Source organism: Pangasianodon hypophthalmus, chromosome 20 (genome assembly GCF_027358585.1).
Source record: "Pangasianodon hypophthalmus isolate fPanHyp1 chromosome 20, fPanHyp1.pri, whole genome shotgun sequence".
Lineage (NCBI taxonomy): Eukaryota > Metazoa > Chordata > Actinopteri > Siluriformes > Pangasiidae > Pangasianodon > Pangasianodon hypophthalmus.
The window spans coordinates 21,351,956-21,374,896 of record NC_069729.1 but is presented as its reverse complement, the minus strand read 5'-3'; the positions used below and the strand labels follow the sequence as shown (position 1 = coordinate 21,374,896).

At 39.8% G+C, this 22,941-nt stretch overlaps 2 protein-coding genes across 6 annotated transcripts in view; one reads left to right on the top strand and one right to left on the bottom strand.

The window, feature by feature from the left end:
• Nucleotides 1-2,308: 2,308 nt before the first annotated feature.
• Nucleotides 2,309-16,323, top strand: dtx3lb.2 (deltex E3 ubiquitin ligase 3L b, tandem duplicate 2). Of its 2 annotated transcripts, none has more exons than XM_026932774.3 (11): nt 2,309-2,549; nt 5,003-5,055; nt 5,362-5,409; nt 5,656-5,748; nt 5,853-5,912; nt 6,000-6,065; nt 6,254-6,485; nt 6,631-6,743; nt 9,253-10,737; nt 15,206-15,423; nt 15,500-16,323. In XM_026932774.3, the coding sequence occupies exons 1-11, from the start codon at nt 2,324-2,326 to the stop codon at nt 15,567-15,569; spliced, it is 2,664 nt and encodes an 887-aa protein (XP_026788575.3). In that variant the 5' UTR covers nt 2,309-2,323; the 3' UTR covers nt 15,570-16,323. The 2 variants fall into 2 exon arrangements, with proteins under 2 accessions (XP_026788575.3, XP_053083244.1); XM_053227269.1 differs by having other exon boundaries at nt 2,414-2,549; nt 4,971-5,055.
• lrp1aa (low density lipoprotein receptor-related protein 1Aa) overlaps nt 16,181-22,941 on the bottom strand; it is a 139,965-nt gene continuing 133,204 nt past the window's right edge. For 2 of the 4 annotated variants that reach the window (XM_053227265.1, XM_053227266.1), the window contains 7 exons: nt 21,698-21,875; nt 20,945-21,043; nt 20,722-20,792; nt 20,063-20,156; nt 18,245-18,389; nt 17,951-18,001; nt 16,181-17,448 (listed from right to left, as the gene is read on the bottom strand). In XM_053227265.1, coding sequence (XP_053083240.1) covers nt 17,308-17,448; nt 17,951-18,001; nt 18,245-18,389; nt 20,063-20,156; nt 20,722-20,792; nt 20,945-21,043; nt 21,698-21,875 — 779 coding nt within the window. In that variant the 3' untranslated portion in view covers nt 16,181-17,307. The remainder of the gene's footprint in view (nt 17,449-17,950; nt 18,002-18,244; nt 18,390-20,062; nt 20,157-20,721; nt 20,793-20,944; nt 21,044-21,697; nt 21,876-22,941) is intronic. The other 2 variants (XM_053227267.1, XM_053227268.1) reach the window with 1 other exon arrangement.

The following is a 22,941-nucleotide window of genomic DNA, read 5'->3' as shown; positions in this document are numbered from 1 at the left end:
TGTCTTAAGTTGTGGTTAATGACTTCTTTTTCCATAGACAATAAAAAATAAAATAAGAAGGAAATGTCCATGATAGCAAATAAATAACTTAACATAATCATAAATCAGCAATGATTTCAAATGGCACTGTTGGGTGTCACCTGGAAGAGGAAGGGCTTCCTTTTCAGTCTGCTTCCTCTCAAGGTTTCTGCCTCATGTCGTCTCAGGAAGCTTTTCCCTCGACACTGTTGCATCTGGCTATATGAGCGCTATACAAATAAAATTATTTATTATTTATAAAAGTGAGGAATGAAACCCGTGAGATGGTCACGAGTCTCAGAGATGTGAAGGGCAGAGTCAGTGGAAGTGAAAGGTAGAGATGTAAAAGAGGAAAGATTAGAGACGTGGGTAGGAGGGGGATAAAAAGTGCTGCAGTCATGTGTTTTGAATCCTTGTAAAGATGAATCTGAGATATTATACACTATAAAACACTACTATATTATTAAAAATAAATCAGCCATTTTAAAATAACATTTAAAATTGTATTATTTTAATACAAGAATACAAAAGAATTTCAATCTTCTTAATCATCTTTAAAATCAAACAGGAAGTGATGCATGAAATGTTAAAATATAGAAACTATTAAAATTCAGTGTTAGAGCTACTATTCACTTTAACTAATAATATTAAAAAATAAAAATAAAAAAGGAAAAAATTTGAACTGGAAGCTAGTAAGCTCCTTTATTACCCATTACATTTTATATTATAAAATATAAAATAACTACTTTTAAACTGAATAAAGAATATTTGTTCTTGGACTGGCAGCTCATCCAGGGGGACTCTACAGGTTTACCCCAGAGTTCCCGAAACCCTGACCACAGTGAAGAGGTTACTGAAGACAAATAAATGAACAAATAAAGAGTTTTTATACTACAAATATGCTTTCATAAAAGATTATTATATGGAACTGGAATAGAATATTAATATTACTTATTGTGTACTTACTGTGTACTAATGGAATATTACACAATAACCCTAAATATAGACACTAAATTTAAAAAAATCACTTTAGACTAGTTTTTGCTTATGCACTTACTGTCAGGTCCACGCATGCCATGAACTCCACTTCCCAGAATGCACTGCGGCCTACAATTATAGCCACTCTGGACTACACTTCCCAGAAACCATGGCAGCTAACTCACTCGCAATCACCTGACTTTTGATCAAACCTATTTCCAGTCACACACACTCAAGCACACACACTATAAAAGAGACTCTCACTCATAATATCTCTGTGAAGTAACGTTCAGTTTGTGCTTTACATCCTGCTTTACCGAGACTTTCCCACTGATTACTGTCCTTCTGCTTTTACATTATTGCCTGTTTCTTGATTCACGAGTTTAGTTGTGCCTCGTCTACTCTGTTTGCTCATCGTCTGTACTCTGACGTTGTTCGAGCTTTATGTTTTGGATATCTCTGCTTTTGCTCTTATTAAAAGTACTGAACTTCATTTGCATCCATCTCGTGACAATTACATTAGTATTTATAATTAAAGTAATTCTGATCTAATATTAACATACCAACAGTATTTACAGTATTATTCACATTAATATACAGAAAAGGAAAAATATTAGAACAATTCACTTACTCTCACATGGGCTCCACTGCGATGGTGTACAGTTCATCAGTCTCTCCTCAGATGAGAGTGTTTCGATGATGTCACTGAACTGATCAGTTTCCAGACACCCGATTGACCACAATACCACTTTCAGATCCGGGATCTAAATGGAACTGTATGGAGTACAAAATATAAAGGAATAAATTCACTAAACTAAAGAATGTGGAGCGTGTTCATACCACTGACAGCAATAAGGACAATAATATTAATAATATATATTTTTAACACAACTGATTTCTATCATGTTCAAAATGTAGCTTTATTCCGGTAGTTACAGTTGTATGAGCTCTCCTCTATCCCTCTTATAACACAGCAATTTCCCAGAAAACCACTATTTTATTTTATTTTTTGTTCAGTGCTACATTTAATGTATTTATTGTGGCTTTACCTCTGACTGTTACAAAGCACTGACACTGGAGACTCATTCCATCAACGCTAAATAAACATTTCCTTACAGAAAACTTCAGCGATTTTCTTTTTCACGGTTTTTAATCGGTTTGTTTTTAATGGAGTGTCCACTGTACACGTCCCTGCTGTTACTATAGAAACCATATCCAATCATTAGAACCAGGGCATTAACATAAAGCTGTGATCTGCAGCTGCACTATTGTCAGAGCTGCTGTTATAGAAAATGAATCAACACCTTCTGACCAATCAGAAAGCAGAATGCAAAAGCAGTGCATTAAGCTCCTCCCACTGCTGTCCAGACCAGTGAACAGAGCACACAGGAGGATTTATTGTGTTTTACTGCTGGAAGTTTTCAGAGCAGAAGCTCTGCCTACACCAGATTTCTACAAAGTCCTTTCAGTTTCTTTTTCTCTGAAATGTGAAGAGAGTATAAACAGAGAGGACACACTGAGACACACACAGCTTACACAACCACTCGCTTTCTGTAAGTAACTCCACTGACAGTCTTTTTAAAATACTAAAACTTGACATTTAGGAGTTAAAATAAAGTCAGGAATTAAAATAAATCCAGATTCTGCTGCTTTAAACAGATCAGGAGTGCAGTTTAATAAACACAGAGAAACACTGAGATTGTTACAGGGTTAAAGTATCTCTCTCTTATCCTGGTTATTATTCAGTCATTTAATTATATTAATCCAGCATTTTATTCCCAATCTACAGCTTTTACCCAGTTATTAAACTGGATTAATTTCAAGTGTTTATTAGAATCACAATCCCCTTTATTGCCAAGTACCGTAGCTTTACACGTACAAGGAATTTGTCTTGGTGTACTCATGCTTAGTACAGTAACAGCAAAATACAAGAAATAAAAAATAAGAAGAAACAAAATATAGAAATATTAAAATTTATTATGATTCCAGATTTGACTTTAGAAATGTAAACAAACACAAAGCTGAGGTTACTAATGGTTTACCAAGGTTCATATTCTGTAAGTAACACTTTTGATAATATGGATCCTACACGAGGAAATTGCTGTTATAGCAGCCATCATCATTATTATTATTATTATTATTATTATTATTATGTAATATAACAATTTCTAATTTCTTGTAAATATGTTTTTAGCTTATCTACTACATTTCATGCTAATGCTAATGCTAACATCAGTACACTCCTCTGTGTGTTACTGACAGGTGTATATACATATATAAATAAACACAGTACATACGGAGTGAACATTTATTAGCAAACGAGCAGAAAAAAACGTGACCTGCATGTCTAGATCTAAAGAGAATAGAAGTCATCAGTAGCCAGTAGCTCCCGGTATCCGATATCACAATTCTGCTGAAAGCCACAGGATATAGTTTGGGCTTTTCCCCGAGTTGCTGGGGTAGAATGTCTCCAGCCCCTGTCTCAGAAGCATCCGCCTCCATGACGAAGGGCCTCAGTAGATCAGGGTGTTTGAGGAGAGGAGCGGTGGAAAAGGTGGCTTTTAGATGGTTGAGGGCCTTCTTGGCGGCTGGGCTCCAGGCCAGGCACTTTGCCCCCTTCCTGTGGGGAAGTCAGGCGATGTGTTATGGAGCTGAAGCCGTGGATGAAGCGCTGCTAGACTTTAGTGAAGCTGAGATAAATGTAAGTCGCTCTGGATAAAGGCGTCTGCCAAATGCCATAAATGTAAATGAGGAATCGCTGCAGGTCCTTGACTGTGTTCGGTGTAGGCCAGTCGGCGACTGCTGCCACCTTGGCCTGGTCCATGGTAACCCCATCTGGGCTGGAGATATAGCCCAGGAATGAGATTTTGTCCTGGTGGAACTCACACTTTTCACCCTTGACGTACGACTGGTGCCGCATGAGGTCCTGGTGGATGTGGAACATATGAGTTTCGTAGGAGGGAGAGTAGATCAGGATGCTGTCGATATAAGCAATGATGTATTTCTTCAGAATGTCCCTCATGATGTTGTTTATAAAACACTGGATGACTGAGGAAGCTCAAGAGAGCCCAGACGGCATCACACAGTATTCATAGTGGCCAGAGTTAGTGCTAAAAGCTGTCTTCCACTTATCCCTCTCCTGGTTGTGCACCAGAATATATCCACTGTGGAGCTCCAGCTTCGTGAAAATCCGGGCGGAATGGAGCTGCTCGAGGGCTGCAGGGACCAGAGGCAGAGGGTAGAAGAAGAAACCAGCTGAGGCGGGAGGCGTGGCCAGGCGGATGTACCCCTGCTGGATTGCCTGGATGTACTCCTCCTGCTGTAGCCATGCTGTCGGGGAAGTAGTCTGTCATGTAAGAGAAGGCTAAGACGGATACGATCACAGTGAAGCATTTTAATGAAAGGCAGGCAGACAAATACAAAAACACGCAGCAAGTCAAGGTTGAGAAACAGGCTTAGGTCATGTGATCAGCAAACAGTGTAAACAGGGCTTCGTCAAAATATGAAAACCAGGAAACTAGCAAAGTCAGAACCAGAATAGAACAGAAATAACAGGCTTGTTAACGTCAGATGCACAAAACAAACCGAGCGTTACTTCATGCCACGTGTGGTGTAAGAGTCTCTTTTATGCTTTTTTTATTTTTCATTTTTAAATTGTTTTGTTTTTAAGGTTACATCATAATACATTTGATACCAAATGGTGTGAACTACATGCAAGTGATTTTAATAATCTGAATGCGGAGCTCAGAAAATCCACTTAAGCAGCTGCGTAACCCGACTCTGAATACCAGCAACTTTCCTCATGTAAAATGTTTACATAACTTTTGGATTTAAGTTGCTGATTCTGAATACAGTCATTATGCATTAAATGATTTTATGGACTGGGCTAATAAGACATGCATGGACATTAATGCTGTATCTCTACCTGCTGCCCAGGTTAACATCAGAATGTTTCTTATTTTGTCTGTTTTAAGTCAGTGATCATTGACTGATTATCCTTCTGCAGTAACTGAGGGACAACAGCAGCACCATCCCGACATGGCAGCTTCACAAGACCAGGTACTGCTAGATCAAATTTAACACACAATAAATGTCAGAAAGTGAGCATTTTTCATGGGCAAAACAGTAAATCAGACATGATGTGTATTGTGATGTGAAGATATAATTAAAGAAGTGCAGCACTCGGAATAAACTCAGCAGTATAAACACATCAGCACAGGACTGAAGGTGTTATACAGCTATAACTACAGAAATGTCAAAACTAAAGCACATTTATTATCCATTACATATACAATGCTAATATTTCCCTTTCCAATTTGCACAGTATTTTCCATATAAAATTCTGGATTTTGTTTTATATTACAGGATCTGTATACATCGGGTGATTGGACACAGCTCTCTGTCGCTTCTCAGGTTAATATCAGTTTCTTAAAGCATCATCAGTATTATCAGGTTTAACACTGACTATTTTAACATTAGCTTTTACTGTTTTTTGTGTAGATGAACTTATAAAGAGATTGTTTATATCACAGAATGTGTAGACAGCAGGTGATGGGACACGTCTCTGTGCCGCTTCACACACTTCTCAGGTTAATATCAGGTTTAACACTGACTTTAGTGAGCGTTAACTTTCACTGTTCTTTTTTTTTTTTCTTTCAGATAAACTCGCTAAATCTTAGCAAGTGTCCTACAGCTGAGGAAACGCCGAATGAACCTACAAATGCTGGAGATGTTCCAGAAGACCAGAAAATAGTAGGATCATATTAAAAAATATTAAATGATTAGATGAGAAAAACAGAAAATTCCAGTATTGGTACTGCAGTGTGTGTGTGTTTTATGTAATTTTTATTTTTCAGGACCTGTACAGATCAGCTGAAGAGCAAAATCCTCCAGCTGCTGCTGCAGATGTTCCACAGGTTAATACTGGGGTTTTAAACTCATCATGGCCAGTTTTAATGTAGATTTTACTGAGTGTAGACTTAAAGTGTGTCTTTTTTGTCTAGACGTCCTCATCAGCGTCTAAGAGTTCTGATACAACACGCAGGAAATGTTCTGTTGATCAGAAGAAGGTAAATATTACATTTAGTCCTGATGTAGTGGCAGTGTATCAGCAGATGAGAAGACAAAACATGACACTCACATTGAGATGTTAAAAAAGAGGTTTTTAATCTGTATTAACAAAGCATACCATGAAGGAGGATAAATGCATCATGGGAATTCTGTGAAACATTTATTCCTGCTTTTTTTAATACATTAGGATACAAGAGATAGCGATGAGCTAAAACCCTCAGCACCTCGGGATGTTGCAAAGTTTTATGTGAAAGTGGACTGGCCAAAAGATCTACCTCAGAAATGGAAAAATCTTCTGCAAAAAGCTCTTCAGACCTGGTGTAACTCTGAAGCAAAAGAGAGAGAGAGATGCAGTGTTGAGGTGGTTCGGCTTTTAGGTGATGGATGCACTGCAGAGGTGGAGATCACGCCATCAACTGGTGAGAAATTGCATTTATTTTTTTTGTTGCAATTCTGAAAACTGAATAAAATAGATTAGTTATGGTAAAAAATAAACAACTATCAGCAAATTTGTTATTTTGTTTTATATTTTATACCTAAAATGTATTTCCCATCTCTTAACAGCTTTAAAGGATATAAAAACTGCAACATTAACATTCAGGTCGCTTGAGAAAAGCGCCACAGTACACTTTCAGGAAGCTGAACCAAAGTCTGTGAATAAAGTTTCCAGGCAAAAGGTAAATCTGTGTTAATACTTTCCTCTTCTTATTAAAGAAACTAGGGAAAAAGCACAAATTTTCTTATTTCAATTATCAAAAGTTTTTAAACTTTTTGACACTTTATAATTTTATTATATAATTATAATTTACACATAATCAACTTGTTTGGCGTTCTCTTTTGAGATGTGTGAAAACTTTTTACATTTTTTTGTTGACAAGATTGCTGTTGTTAGAGCACACATTTCATCTCCTTATGTTGATTCATCTATCACCACTATGTGCTCTGCTGTTTTTAACCAGCTTGAGCCTGTGTCTCTTTCTTTTTTGCGAGACATCGTAGCTAAAATGAAATCATCTACCTGTTGCTTAGATATCATTCCTTCTCATTTTTTAAAGAATGTTTTTGAAACCCTTGGACCTAAAATTCAGGAAATCATAAATAGTAGCCTTGCCTCAGGAGTTGTACCTCTAAAACATGCAATAGTGGAACCATTGATTAAGAAGCCAAATTTGGATACCTCGATTCTTGATAATTTTAGGCCTATATCAAAACTTCCGTTCCTTTCTAAAATATTAGAGAAGGTTGTTTTTACACAATTGCAATTCATTTTTAAGTCAACATGGTTTGCAGGAAGTGTTTCAGTCCTGTTGAAAGTTTTAATGACCTGTTACTAGCCACTCAGGTGATTATGCTGTCCTCATGCTCCTGGATCTTACAGCTGCATTTGACACTGTAGACCATAACATCCTGATTTCTCGGTTGGAGCATTGCGTTGGAGTTAAGGGGGCTGCGTTGGAGTGGTTTAGATCTTATTTGTCTGACAGAAGTTTTTCAGTCCGCCTTGGGGATTTTGTATCATCTTCTGCATCTTTCTCGTGTGGTGTCCCTCAGGGTTCCATTCTTGGACCTGTTTTATTTTCATTATATCTACTTCCATTAGGGTTCATTTTTAGGAAATACGGCATCTCGTTTCATTGCTACGCAGATGATACACAACTCTATGTCCCTTTGAAACCACATGATGTAATCTCTTTAGCACCATTGTTGGACTGTCTTGAGGAGGTTAGGGCCTGGATGACCTCAAATTTTTTAAAGTTCAATGAAGAAAAAACAGAAGTCATGATATTTAGACCTGGTAACACTGGTGACCCCCCAGATTTAGATTTGAGTGTTATAAAACCATATGTAAAGCCAAATGTTAAAAACCTGGGTGTTATAATGGATAGTGATTTTAACTTGGATAAACAAATTAATTCAGTAATTACATCTAGTAATTACATCTTTTTCCAGTTGAGGCAATTATCCAAAGTCAAGTCTTTTTTGGCTTTTAATGATTTTGAAAGGGTCATACATGCTTTTATCTCGACCCGTCTTGACTATTGTAATGGCCTGTATGTAGATGTCAATCAGGCTTCTCTCAAACGTTTACAGAGGGTACAAACAGGGACGCGCAAACACGAACAAATTACACCCATACTGGCATCTCCTCACTGGCTTCCTGTTCGTTTCAGAATTGACTTTAAGGTTTTAGTTTATAAGTCATTACAGGGATTGGCACCAATTTACCTTTCTGATTTAATTCAGCCGCATGAGCCATCGTGAGCACGTAGGTCTGCTGACCGTTAACTCTTGGTTGTACCTCGAACAAGGCTAAAAAGCAGGAGTGACCGGGCTTTTGCTGTTGCAGCTTCAGAACTTTGGAATAACTTGCCTCTATATGTTAAGCAGGCCCAAACACGTGCTGTTTTTAAACCCAGTCTTAAAACTTATTTTTATACTTTAGCATTTAACTCAGTATGAGAGCTGTTTTATGTATCTGGTCAGTGTTAATGTCTGTTACTTTTTTTTAATGTGTAAAATTTGTTTTATCTTGATTATGCTTGTACAGCACTTTGGTAAACAATTGTTATTTTAAAAAAAGTGCTCTATAAATAAATTTAGGCTGCCATCATATTCACGTATACTGACACTAATTATATCTTAACTGATCAAGCACACAAATTTGCTGTGGAACTTAATTTTACTCTCCGTCTATTGTAAAATATTTTCATAAGGATTTTTTCCTTTATTAGTTTTGTATCAGTAGTTTTTTTATTTACATGCTGTATGACCTTGTTTTGGAATAATGATTACGGATGGAAAATGACGGATCATCAAGATAACTGCCAAAGAGCTTGCAAATGCGCACAAACTCAAACAAAAATCATGTGCAGTGGCTGATGAGATTCTTAGTCCTGCGCTATATTTGGTGCAAACATGACACACTTAATGGGTTCTAGGTCATTTTTGTGTCATTCATATTTTTAAAAACTGTTCTAAACAAATCATTAATTTCTATTTTAAAAAAATCACCATGAAGGAAATATAAAGCCAAGCCTAGACAAGATGCATGACATCATAAGAATGGTATCAGCCCAAACAAACCATTTTCATAGCTATAGTCCTAGAGATTTACACGTTATAATGCGAGTTGTATAATTTGGCTATCAGTAATATTGTATAAATGTGTATTTCCATATTTATTAGGAGAACATGACTGAGACAGCTGTGACTGCTACAGAAACAACCCCACCTGAGCTCATGAAGGATGCAGGAGCTGCTTCTAATGAGATGACTGGAGCTTCTGATGCTTTTACTGTCCCTCCCTTTCTATACTGGTACCTGAGTCAAGCTTACAGGAAGGAGCTGGAACAATTTGAGAATGTGTTTGGAGTTAAAATAAATGCAGAAACACGTCTTTCACTCTCTGCTGCGAAAGCTATGGTGAAGAGTGAGAGTGATTCTTTCAGCAAAGCTACTCAGGCCTTTTCTACTCTTGTCCAGAATACTACAAAGAATCTCAAATCTGTTTCTGTCCCTCAAACACACATGGAGTCTGACATCATGAAAGAGACACTGCGTAATATTCCAAATGAAGAGCACAGGATCATGCTAAGCATGTCAGCAAATGAATACCTGCTGTTTGGACCAGGAGAAATAACATCAGTGGTTGAGAAGCGGATAAAATTGGAACCTGGTGATGATCTAGCAACACCATTTAGCCACAGAGAGTCACATAACATGGAGACATCTAGCAATAGGACTTCAGTGCAGACCCCAAAGAACTTGGACATGGACATCAAGGACACTCAAGCTGCAGTTGAGATGGATGTGGCACACTGGCAACTGCTGAAGATTGCGTTTGAGAAACAGATTTCTGAGATCCAAAATAAATATGGAGTTCAGTTTGATGCTGAACCTGTCCACGGCTCGGTTAAGGTGTCAGCACGGTCCAGAGGAACTCATCAGGTCAATCTCGAAGCTCACGCCCTCAGAGCCTTAACTCATCTCTACCAAAAGGTAGTTACATCAGCAGTCACCTGTGATCTTAAAGATGCTTCCTCCACTGAGATAGTGTCCAAGGCACTTGAAAGAATTCACTCTCAACACGCCTGTGTTGGTGGAGGGGAAAGAAATGGAAGCTGGAAACTTTTTGGACTGCCAAAGCATCTCGTTCCTGCCATAGCTGACATTGAGAAGATTACTAGAGTCACTGTATTTGATGAGAAGGTGAAGAAATTGCTCGGATATCCATCGGATTTTCCACAAGCAGGTGGATTTCAGCGGGGACAAACAGGGATGGATGTGATGAGAGGGGCACACGGCACTGACCCGAGAGGTGGAACCTTTCCACAAAAATTACATTTTGTCCAGGAGCCATTTAACGAAATAAAAGGTAAAGAGAAAAAATATAATAAAAGTGAAGAAGATAAATGTCCAATTTGCCTGGATACGTTTACTCAGAAGACAAAACTTAAATGTAGTCATGAGTTCTGCGAAGAGTGTCTGAAACGGTCAATAAAGAGCAGCAGAGAAATTTGCCCTTTGTGTAAGAAAATATTTGGCACCTTAAAAGGAAACCAGCCTGATGGAACAATGCATGTCCAACATCGCAAACACAGGAACCTCGCTGGCTTTCCTCCATGTGGCACAATTGAAATTAATTACATCATACCAGATGGCATTCAGACGGTAAGAGAACAGTTATTTATTTTTCTGAATTATTCTTCTCTATCACCTACATCACTGTAGTGTGTGGTGGTGTAACGCCTCGTCCGAGGCGGGTTGTGTAGCATCCATCAGCAGAGATGATGGTGAACGCGCTGCTTAAATGTCCCTGAAAACCCCGGAAGTGTTTCTCAAGGGTGGAGTCCAAACTCAGGTGAGGGCTCCCTCTGGCAGGCAGGTGCCGGTGGTGACGTTACAGAGCCCCCCCCTCTAGGAACACCTCCTGGTGTTCTACGACGTGGACGGCCCCGGGGTCGCGGAGCGGGCCGATTGGGGTGGAGGCGATGGAAATCCTCTACTAAAGAGGGGTCCAGGATGTCATCCGCATTAACCCAGGAACGTTCCTCAGGTCCGTACCCCTCCCTGTCCACCAGATACTGTAACTGGTTACCATGGCGGCGAGAGTTGAGGAGCGAGCTCACCCTGTAGGCTGGGGCCCCGTCAATATCGAGCGGTGGCGGTGGATCATTCTCTGTGGTTGAATTGTCCAGGCGGGGGCGTGCTGGTTTGAGCAGGGACACGTGGAAGGTGGGGGAGATTTGATACGAGGCAGGGAGTTGCAGTTGGTAAGTCACTGGGTTCATTTGGCGGACGATGCGGAAGGGGCCAATGAATCGCAGGCTCAGCCTGCGGCAGGGTAGCCTCATTCTGAGATTTTGTGTAGATAACCAGACCCTTTGGCCTACCTGGAACCTAGGGTGTGGCCGTCTGCGACGGTCCGCCTGTATCCTTTGACGTCATATGGCTCGTTGCAGGCGGACATGGGCGCTTTCCCAGACCTCCTGGCTGTGACGGACCCAGTCATCTACGGCAGGAATGTCAGAAGGTTCTCCTGACCAGGGAAACTGAGGAGGTTGATACCCCAGAATACACTGGAATGGAGTGAGTCCTGTGGATGAGTGGATGAGTGTGTTTTGGGCATACTCTGCCCACGGGAGAAACTCACTCCAGCGCTGTTGTTCCCGACTGCAGTAGGAGCGGAGGTACCTGCCGATTTCCTGGTTTAAATGCTCGGTCTGTCCATTAGACTGTGGGTGGTACCCAGAACTGAGGCTTATGTTGACCCCTAAATGGGTGCAAAAGGCTCTCCAGACTCTGGACGTGAACTGCGGGCCTCGATCGGACACGATATCTTCAGGAAGGCCGTAGGTACGAAAAATGTGGTGAAATACTGTTGTCGCTGTTTCCATGGCTGTGGGTAGGCCTTTGAGAGGGACCAGTCGGCAGGCCTTAGAGAACCTGTCGATGGCAACTAGGATCATTGTGTATCCTGCCGAACTAGTGAGGTCGGTCACAAAATCTATGGCCATGTGAGACCAGGGACGCCTGGGAATGGGCAGGGGTTCTAACAAACCCATGGGGGGCTGGCGGCTGGTTCGAGACTGCACACAGGTACTGCAGGTTCCCACGTACTCCTCTACATCTTGTGCCAGTGCGGGCCACCAAAATCGGTTGCTAATCAGGGCTGTGGTGCGCCGGATACCGGGGTGGCCGGAGCTGGGCGCCTCGTGGACCCATTGCATTACTCTCGGACGTAGGGAGGTAGGTACGTAGAGTTTCATGGGTGGGCAGGCTGGTGGTGGGGGTTCGTTGCTCTGGGCGCACTGGATCTCTTCCATGATGTCCCACCTGATTGGTGCGAGTACTGTGGCGGGTGGTAGTATCGGCTCCGGGCTGCTGGGCGAGTTTATGGGGTCGTGACGCCGGGATAGTGCATCAGCCTTGCCGTTCTTAGTGCCTGGTCGATATGTGACCGAGAACCGGAACCGGGTGAAGAATAGGGCCCATCGAGCCTGTCTAGGGTTCAGTCTCTTAGCGTTGCGTAGATATTCCAAGTTCCGGTGGTCCGTCAATACTAAGAACGGGTGGCATGCTCCTTCCAGCCAATGCCGCCATTCTACTAATGCCTCCTTAATGAAAAGGAGCTCCCGATTGCCGACATCATAATTAACTTCGGCTGGAGTTAGTTTACGTGAGAAGTAGGCACACGGATGAACTTTCCCTGGGTTTCCCTGGCGTTGTGATAGTACGGCCCCTATCCCACAGCTGGAGGCATCCACCTCAACGATGAAGGGCAGGCTGGGGTCTGGGTGCCTCAAGATCGGTGCTGTAGTAAAACTTGACTTTAGCTGGTTGAAGGCGGATTGGGCCTGGTCATTCCAATGGAGGCATTGTGGTTTGCCTCGCAGGAGTGACGTCATAGGGTTAGCGATGCTGCTGTAGTTTCTTATGAATCGCCGGTAAAAGTTTGCGAACCCCAGGAACCTCTGTAATTCTTTGATCGTGGTAGGTCCGTGACCGCCTTGACTTTGCCGGCGTCCATCTCTACCCACTTCTTCGAGATGACATAACCCAGAAAGGTGATAGAGTCTCGGTGGAATTCGCATTTTGCGGCCTTGACGTATAAGTGATGTTTCAGCAGCCGAGTGAGGACTGTTCTAACATGGTCGATGTGTTCGTTATAGGTGGACGAGTAGATAAGAATGTCGTCGATGTAGGCGATGACGTAGTGATGGAGTACATCCCTGAAAATTTTGTTAATGAATGACTGAAATACTGCTGGCGCGTTGGTTAGTCCATATGGCATCACGAGATATTCATAGTGCCCCCTGGTGGTGTGGAACGCCGTCTTCCACTCGTCCCCCTCTTTGATCCTTATTAAATTGTACGCGCTGCGCAGGTCCAACTTTGTGAATATCCGAGCCTCCCTGAGCTGTTCCAAGGCTGCTGGTACCAGTGGGAGAGGGTAAGGGTATTGGACCGTTAACACATTCAGTCCCCTGTAATTGATGCATGGCCGTAGGCCCCCGCCTTTTTTTTCAACGAAGAAGAATCCTGCTGCAGCAGGAGAAGTGGAGGGTCGGATGTAGCCCATGTCTAGGGCTTCTTTGACATATTCCTCCATTGCCTTGGTCTCGGGGAGAGAAAGGGGGTAAACCTTACTCTTAGGGGGTATCGCGTTGGGTAGCAGCTCGATTGCGCAGTCCCATGGGCGGTGGGGGGGGAGCTGTCTGGCTCTCTCTTCACTCTCTCGAAGATCCTGGTATTCATGAGGTATGGAGATGTTCGTTGGTGTGTTAGGGCTTTCAGTGGAGGTCGCGAGACATGGCAATGACTGGACCCTGCGAAGACAGTGATTTTGCCAGCTAACTAATTCCCCCTCCTTCCAGGACACGACGGGGTTATGGAGTTGCAGCCAGGGAAAACCCAGGATGATGGGATTCGAAGGAGTGGGGATGATGTAAAATGCTGTCTCCTCATAGTGAAGTAGGCCAACCTGTAGGGTGAGCGGATGGGTTTGATGGGTGATGAGGCCTCCCCCGATGGGACGATTGTCGACGGCCGTCACTCGCAAGGGTGGTTCGCATGGCAGTGTGGGGAGATGAAGGTCTTCTGCGAGCTGTTGGTCAATCAGGTTGACGGCCGCCCCGGAATCCACTAGCGCTGGAACCACAATGGTACCCTGAGTGTAATGCACAGTCACTTTCAGTGTCATACAGGAAGATACGAAATCGCTTCTCAGCTTGGAGGTAATCGGTTTCTCGGGACAGTTGCTAACCCGGTGGCCAGCTCCCCCGCAGTAGAAACAGAGGTTTCGGCGTACCCGACGTTGACGCTCATCCTGAGAGACTCTGGTGCCGCCCAGCTGCATAGGCTCCGGCCCCTCCTCCCGTGGTCTGCAGTGGTCCTCCCGAAACCGGGATTCATAGTATGGGCGAGACATGCGTCGTTGTTGGCGGAGGAGGTTGTCCAGACGAATAGCCTTGGTGATATATTCAGACAGTGTAACGTCCGTGCTGTGGCAGGCCAACTCGGCCTGTAAAGCCGGCCGTAATTCCTGTTACAGTGACGTTAGTGACGTTACAGGTGGATTTTTCAGTTGCTAGCACGTGCAGCAGAGTTAAAATGGTTTTCTTGGCCATTCTTCTGTTCTAAACAACTGGCTTATTAACTGTATTGAATGGTTATTAATTAGCAGAATAAAGACAATATTAGATCATCTGACATATTTCGATTAAAAAACTAATAAAAGTTCAGCTGTCATTTGTTAGCTGTTAAAAAAGGAAATGATGTCAGCTTACAGAGATTTCAGTGCAGGATTGTGCAGTGATATTAATTTAAACACTTAGCAATCTGCACTTGAGGTGATATAGTAATGAAAGAAACTTTATAATAGTGACAAGAGAACTGGAAAGAGGACCTCAGTGAAGCCACGTTGAACTCGTGCATCCTCAATACTAATGTACTTTACAGAACAATAGTAATATAATTACTGTGAGCAGGTAATACAGGTAGTACGAAGTAGCTGCAACGTATTACAAAGCATCATCACTGTTTATTTTCATGTCATGTTATATTCATCTACACTGTCTTTCCTTTCTTTTCCTCATGCTACATCTCTAATCGCACTTTGTACAACTTTATTATTCAGAATGAACATCCAAACCCTGGAAAACGTTACCGTGGGACTCGTTGCACTGCGTACTTACTGGACAACGCTGAAGGAAACCACGTGCTCCAGCTGCTGAGAAGAGCTTTTGATCAGAAACTCATCTTTACTGTTGGAACCATCACAAAAAATGAAGGAGAAGATGGGATTATCTGGAACAACATTCATCACAAAACGAGCACACACGGTGGACCTGAGTGGTAAGAACAAGTTGAGACAGTTGTCTTAAAATGATGAAGATTTTTTTTCCTGTAAGTAATTTTTTTCTTTCCGCAGTTTTGGCTATCCAGACCCGAGCTACTTAAAAAGAGTGAAAGAAGAGCTGAAGGCCAAAGGCATTGAGTAAAGATTAAAAATGCAGAATTGTGGATTCACACTTTACTCACAGCTTGAATACAGTAAAATAAAATAAAGAAGAACAGAATGAGAGTGTGGAGTCACAAAGAACACTAAAATGAATATTACATTTAACTGTGTGTAATTTAGCTACAGTGAAGCAGAAAACCAATCACACCACATAATTTATTTCTTCTAATAGTAGTAATCTAACACTAAAATATTAACACCAATATTTAATAACTATATAACTAATAACTAATAACTATGTGTAATTTAAGGTGATGGATTTGTTTCTCGCAAAGCTACAGCGAAGCATAAAACCAATCATACCATATAATTTCTCATCTTTATATAAATTTTATGAAATTTATCAATTTTATCAAATTTTGATCAATGACAAAAAAATAAATAATACTAAAAAGGAACCAGGCACCAGAATTCTTAATGCCAGCAAATTTATATCGTTATACCAAATAAATATTAAGAACATCAGGAACAATGGTGCAGAAAAAATGATAAGCAAGAGATGGGGTGTGAAGGCAGAACACATGACTGTTATAGCGAATAACTCATTTATATTTAATTTCTGCTGTATAATTAAATAAAGTACTAAAACAATTCAGGTTTAAGATGTTTTATTTATCACAAATGTTATTTAGTTTGTAAAGTACTCCAGCAAATACATGACTTTTATTTCAGAACTATGTTTGGGCCTTCATGCATTCTGTACTATAAAAGCTGTCATTTTTTTTTTTTTTAAATACAACACATTAAAAATAAAAATGCATGAATTACAGTTAGCAACAGTTCTGAAAGTGACATGATTACGTCTTAAAATCTGGAGAAGGAGATTTTTTTTAACTGTTTGTTTGTGTAACATGATTCTGAAATCTCAAACAAAAGCAAAGCGACCGAACAAAAAAAGGAAAAAAAGAGAGAAAGGCACACTTCAAAAGCACGAATTCTGAATTCTTGCCGTAATAAATCTATAAAAACGTGTCACAAACTTCCCATTTTCAAGACTGTTATGAATTTTATGAATTAAGCTCTAACATGTAAGCAATTAACTGAAGAAAAAAATACACAGTGTCCTGCAAATGTATATTTCTACAACTTATGTACCATAAAAGCTTACGCCACGTCTCGACATTTCTCAAAATTCTTAAAGTTTAGATGAACAGAATAAAATAAAGAGACGGTGAATATGAAAGTGATGTTTCACACGCGCTATACACACATCATTAATATTCTGTTTGTACTAAAAACAACTTTTCTTTAACCCGGAGCTTGGCTCTGACCTGCACACACACACTTATGATATAGACCTCGGCAATACTGAGATGGAACAATATTCTTTCTCTATACAATTCATACAAAAATAAAAATTAAAACTGTTCCAATTTATTTCATACTGCGTCTTCTTTTTTTAAAATCTTTTTTTTCCGCACAGAGGTAGTGGCTATTAAGGTAAAAGGTGGGGATGAGAATAAAAATAAAAATGTAGAAAATTGTCGCTTTTTTCTCTCCACTTGTTCAGATCTGAAGAATCGTATAAGAACAAAATATAATACTGCATCACATACAAAAGTAGTCCTTCATTTTGTACATTTTATACAGTGTTCACGCCGAACAGCTGATTCTCCTCCCCGGGGGCTTTTCTTTTCTATTCTTTTCTTTTTTTGTTTTCATAAAAGGCAAAATGGGTGTGTTTTGAATGATACGGACCATAAAAATCAACAGCGAGTCTATGCTAACGCTTCCACTAGCGGCTCCTCGTCTCCTCGTGATAGCAGCTCCTTCTTTTCGTCCGTACTCGCCAGAGAATTACGGCTGGCTTGGGCGCCCATGTACAGCGAGGAATACACCGGATTCGTGAAGTTAGTCGGCTAAAAAGAAAAACAAAAAAATGTTTGTTTTTTTTTCAAATTTACCCAAAACATTGGAAAGTTGCGAAAGCAAAAGCTCAAAGCAAAAGCTCAGCGCTTTAAAGTACAAAGCTCAAAGTAGCATTAGCATGCGAGTCAGCTATTTCCCCACGTTTGCAGTTTGATCATTTTTATGTGAATTAATTCTTAAGCATTTAATTCTTAAGCATGATTCATGATTCATGGAATTATCACAAAGATCACAAAGATCAGAATCTCAGAGCTGTTATTTCATAATCACTCGTTATCATGTGATTTTCGTTGCATAAAGATCAATTTAAATTAATTTATTGTAAGCATTTAAATAAAAAAACTTCTACAACACTACATCTATCTCACTAACAATCGCATTAAAGCTGATTTCTTTGAATTAGCATTGTGATTCGCTTTGCAAAGTCGATTGCTTTACTAGCAGAATAAATTCTATAAACAATTAAAAATAAAATAAAAGTAAAGAACTTGCCGGTTCTGAGTCCTGTGTGGATTCTTTAAATGGAGAACTTTTAGGAAATGTCTGAGTGACATACAAAATCAGATTGCAATGTATTCATTTTTTGTATATTTTTACTTAAGTATATATTTATTTATTCAGGTTTCACTAAAATTTAAATTAAAAAATCACTCTTTCTGCCAAAAGGCAAATTTAAAATTTTGTAAAAATAAACAATGTTATAGCCATGACCTCACTCCGTGTCAGATCTTTCAGCGTTCTTCGTGTAAGTGAAACCCAAAGCTCAGCTTCATCAGCGTGTCTCACCTTGTCTGGATCGAGCGTGAAATCAGAATCCAGAAGTTCTCCCACGTCATCGTCTTGCTCTCCTTCGTAAATTTTATACGCTGGATTTCCGATTTCAACGTTCATGGCTCCGTTTGTCATTCTCTGGTGCTGGAATCCTTTAGCGCTAGTGGACGTAAAAAAAAAAAGGTGGAAGGTTTTAATTCAGGATAAACACAACACAAACTTTTACTTCATACAAAACAATACAGCCACAACACAAGGGGGCGCCACCCACAATCAGCGGGAAAGCCTGAATTCAAGCAAACAAACATCAACAAAAAATCCAGCGCTCATCAAAACACAGAGCTACAGAGCATAAATCTGAGAGAAGTAACAAAAACTGGCTATATTTTTATTCATTTATTCTTTTTTATGTAGCTGAATAAGAACGGTTAATATTTACTTTAATTAAACTAAAGCTGCGCTACATCACAGGACCTTTAGCTTTAGCGCCGTGGTGCGAGACGGTGACCGAGTCAATCTTAAACCTTATAATCTCAACTTTTTATTTATTTTTTACAAATTGTTAAACCCTAAAGTGAGATTCTCAATCATGTGATTAAACCAACGACACACAAAACGAAACAGAGCTAGTGAAAAACTTGCGTCGACACGCACACACGCTCCATCATCTACATTTACGCTTTGCGCCTAATCGTTTAGCGTACAACCTTCCAACGACAAGACCACAATAAACGGAGGTTAAGTGTCATCTCATCATACTTGAAGACATTTCTATGACGGACGCAAAGTATTAAGATATTACGATAGCAAAACAGTTGTGTTGCATTTAAAACACAAAAATGAATTATTTAACACTGAAGAACAAAAAATCAACACAAATTCATAACATTTTGCAATTTTTATGATTCAGTTCAAATGTTTCTGCTTGATATGATTCATTCACATCATCGCTTCCAGCCAATCAGATTTCATTACTAATTAACGTTTTTATTTACTAAAAAAAAAAAACGTTAATTAGTAATGAAATCTGATTGGCTGGAAGTGATGACGTGAATGAATTACAGCTTTGGTCGAGATGTGTACTTGTTATTTTGATAAACGGGTTCAAAAAGATGACATGTTCTCTGCGATCAGTAACGCAGGAGCTGATTGGTTCTCGCGTTCAGATGAACTTTAAAGATGGACATAATGCGATAGATCAGTGCTCTAGTTCAGGTTTAACACAACGATTAGGGAACAGCACAGAGACAGTAAATAAATCACAGAAACACACTTTTAAACCCAACGAAAGACAGAAAAGAGAGAAAGAAAGAGACATTAATGGTACAGAAACCCTAACGATCGTTACCGCGGCCAATTCGAGCCAAATTTGTCAGACCTGAGGAGAAGAGAAGAGGCTGTTAAACGAGAAAGCGAGGGAGGTGAAAGGTTTCAGATCGAATGTGATTAGAGTTAGACTTTAATAAAACATTAAGAGACATTAAAGGAGAAATAGAATGACATGCCATTTAGCAAATAACTATAAATATCCACAACGTCCCCAAATGTAGTTCATCAGCTGAGACGTGTTCAGATCGAAAGTTTCTTTAGTTCTGCACTGGAGCTACGATGCTAATGTAGCTAACAAATACTGGAAGTCTAGAGCTTCCTGTTCAGCATGGTATAAAACATGGCGTGACAGCTACAACTAGTCTACGTGAGTGTGTGTGTGTGTGTGTGTGTGTGTGTGTAAATCTCATATTGAAAAATATATGCACACGCTGTACATTGCTACATGTTGAAAGTGTTGTGCATGTGGTAGAATATGTAAATTAGCTGCATGAACACACTCACCCTCGCATCCTCTTCCTGTACCACAGAAAACCAGCAGCAAGCAGCAACGCCAGTAATATCAGAACAATCACAGGAACGACGATGGACGCTGTGCCTACACACACGCACACACGCGCGCGCGCACACACGCACACACACGCACACACACGTGTACGCGCACACACACACACACCCGGAGTTATATTTAATTATTATTCTCATTATTCACAGTGCAGCGTAACACACTCGGAGGAAAGCGCTATCCGCCCTCTTCCACATACATGAGCTCACAGATGCTCACGATTGGCTAGTGTCTCTGTGATTGACAGGGGACACAGAGTAAGCCCCGCCCATTCAGACAGCACAGCTGTGGCACCGTGTACTGCTTTTTCCATTGTTACATTTTATTTAATAACTGGTCCTCATTACGAGCTGTTCAATTAATTACCGAATAATATCTAATAAATATCGAATAATAAATTAATTAAATTAAGTCTAGAGTTTGAACTTATAATGAATGTAAAAAGAAAGGTGTTACGAAATATAACTTTCAAATCTGATCTTAAAAATAATAGACTCTGATTAAATACATCATGTATGATAGACGTATAAAATGTATACAACACTGTATATAAGATATAACTTACGGTATATATTATATCTTATATAAACACACTTACGGTTACTGGACTCGGGGCTGATGGTGGCGACGTGGTTTTCACACTGAAGCCCCTCCCACCCAGGTGGACACCTTACAGGTAAACATGAAATATTAGCACCTGGGTGTATGTACACGACATTCAGGAAATGGTTTTGGGTAGAGTTATAGGTGTTAATGCAGATATGTTATGAAGGTGTGTGTGTATGTGTGTGTGTGTGCGTGTGTGTGTGTGTGTTACGCACTTGCACTGAGGCAGTTTAGCAGCACTGAGAGAACACGGTCCGTTAGCGCAGTATCCATCACACGTGTAGCAGCTCGGCTGAATTCGGCCGTTAGGACAGCTTTCACATTTACACACATACATCCAATATGTTTATAATTATATAAAACATTTACAACACACAATATACACATAATATACAGTCACAAATAGCATCATCATCATCATCATCATCAGCACTGTTCATGTTCTGTATGTATGATGATTTTTAATTCAGTTCATCAACAATTCAATATTAGCTGCACTGATGATGTGTTTGTGATTCATTTTTTATGTTTTTATATCATTGTCAGGACCTGATTAACAATAAATTCTAAAAAAATCATCTTCATGCTAGTTTTATTGCCACAAAATGATATTTTCTACACAAAAGAAATCCTAAAGAAAGCTATAAATATAAATAATTTAAGAGAGAATCGTGCTCATTGTTACAGCTTCAGACTTGAACTTTGACTCATTAAAGGTGACAAATAATATATAATTTTATATGTTATAAAAATTACAGCAAAAGCAAAAATCTGACATCATAACACAGGGTTATGTTTATATTTTACTGTAATTTAATTTTAGACGTCAATAATACAGACTTTTGTGTAAAAAAATATACACGTGGCAATAAAGAGTTTATAAGTGTTTGAGAAATTTCATATGCATAGTAATTCATGAATAAGAAGTGTGTGTGTGTGTGTGTGTGTGTGTGTGTGTGTGTGTGTACCGGCACATGACGTCTCCGTGAGCAGTGTTAGCGTTGATGCAGCTGCCTCCGTTGCAGTAATGACATTTATCCACTTCACATCTTTTGCCGATGAATCGAGGGGGACAGAGACACTGAACAGCTCCGTCTCCGTCCTGAACACACGTCCCGCCGTTATCACAGGACTCCTCACACACTCCTGAAAAGATTTACTTACTTCATTTTATTGTCTAAAAGTGGAAATTTGTCTTCGTTATCATTTATACAGTATAAACAAGAACATCAACACAACAACCTAAAAACCAACAAAGCAAAAACAGTATAAAAATCTAAAACTCAAATATACATTATCCTTCAACATACACACATTTATACATTCCCATATGTGCATGTATATATAGCAACTGTGCAAAAGTCTTGGCACCCTATTTGTTTTTTAGTACAAACTTTGTTATAGATGTTTATTTTCTGACTTCTACATTATTGATTCAGTACAAAAACATTTTAGATTCCAAACATTAGTTTTCCAGCACAAAATGAAACGTTACAGAAAAATGTTTGTATGTCAGTAAAGAAAGCAGCAGATTCCATAAGAGACACTTTTCAGATAAAAACATAATGAAGGCTGCTGGGTTTCGCTGCAGAAATAAGAAGCGAGTCGACAGTCAAAGTCTCCAGAAGAACTGTGGCTGCTTCTGCAAGATGCTCAGTAACACTTCCAGCTCATTTCCTTATAAAACTGCACACACTGCACCTCAGATACTGATTTATTTATTTAAAGTGAAGGATCGTCACATTAAATACTGACTTTGTTTCATTTATTACTGTTTACTGCTCTTTATAGGATTTTTTAATGTAGAAACATTTAGTTTCATTATTTTTGAAGGCGTCTTTACTCTACAGCATTTCTTCGCAAGACTTTCGCACAGTGCTGTATGTGTGTGTGTGTGTGTGTGTGTGTGTGTGTGTTTTCCACAGTCATACTGAAGCGCATAATAAGATTCCACAAGATTCCTGTAAACCATTTCTAAAGTGTGTTTTACTCACAACAAAATGCTTTAACCTCCCAATAAGATGCAATCTCTGCATAGCCTTTTTAAAGACATAATCTATATTCAATATTAATATTAAACTACTTAATAAAACACTCGACAATGCTGATGCGATTTAACTTCTAGTGCAAATCTTTAATAGCATCAATAGCATCCAGGTTGCTGTAATGAATATTAATGAGCTGAATGTGTGTCACAGGCAGTGTTGTATAA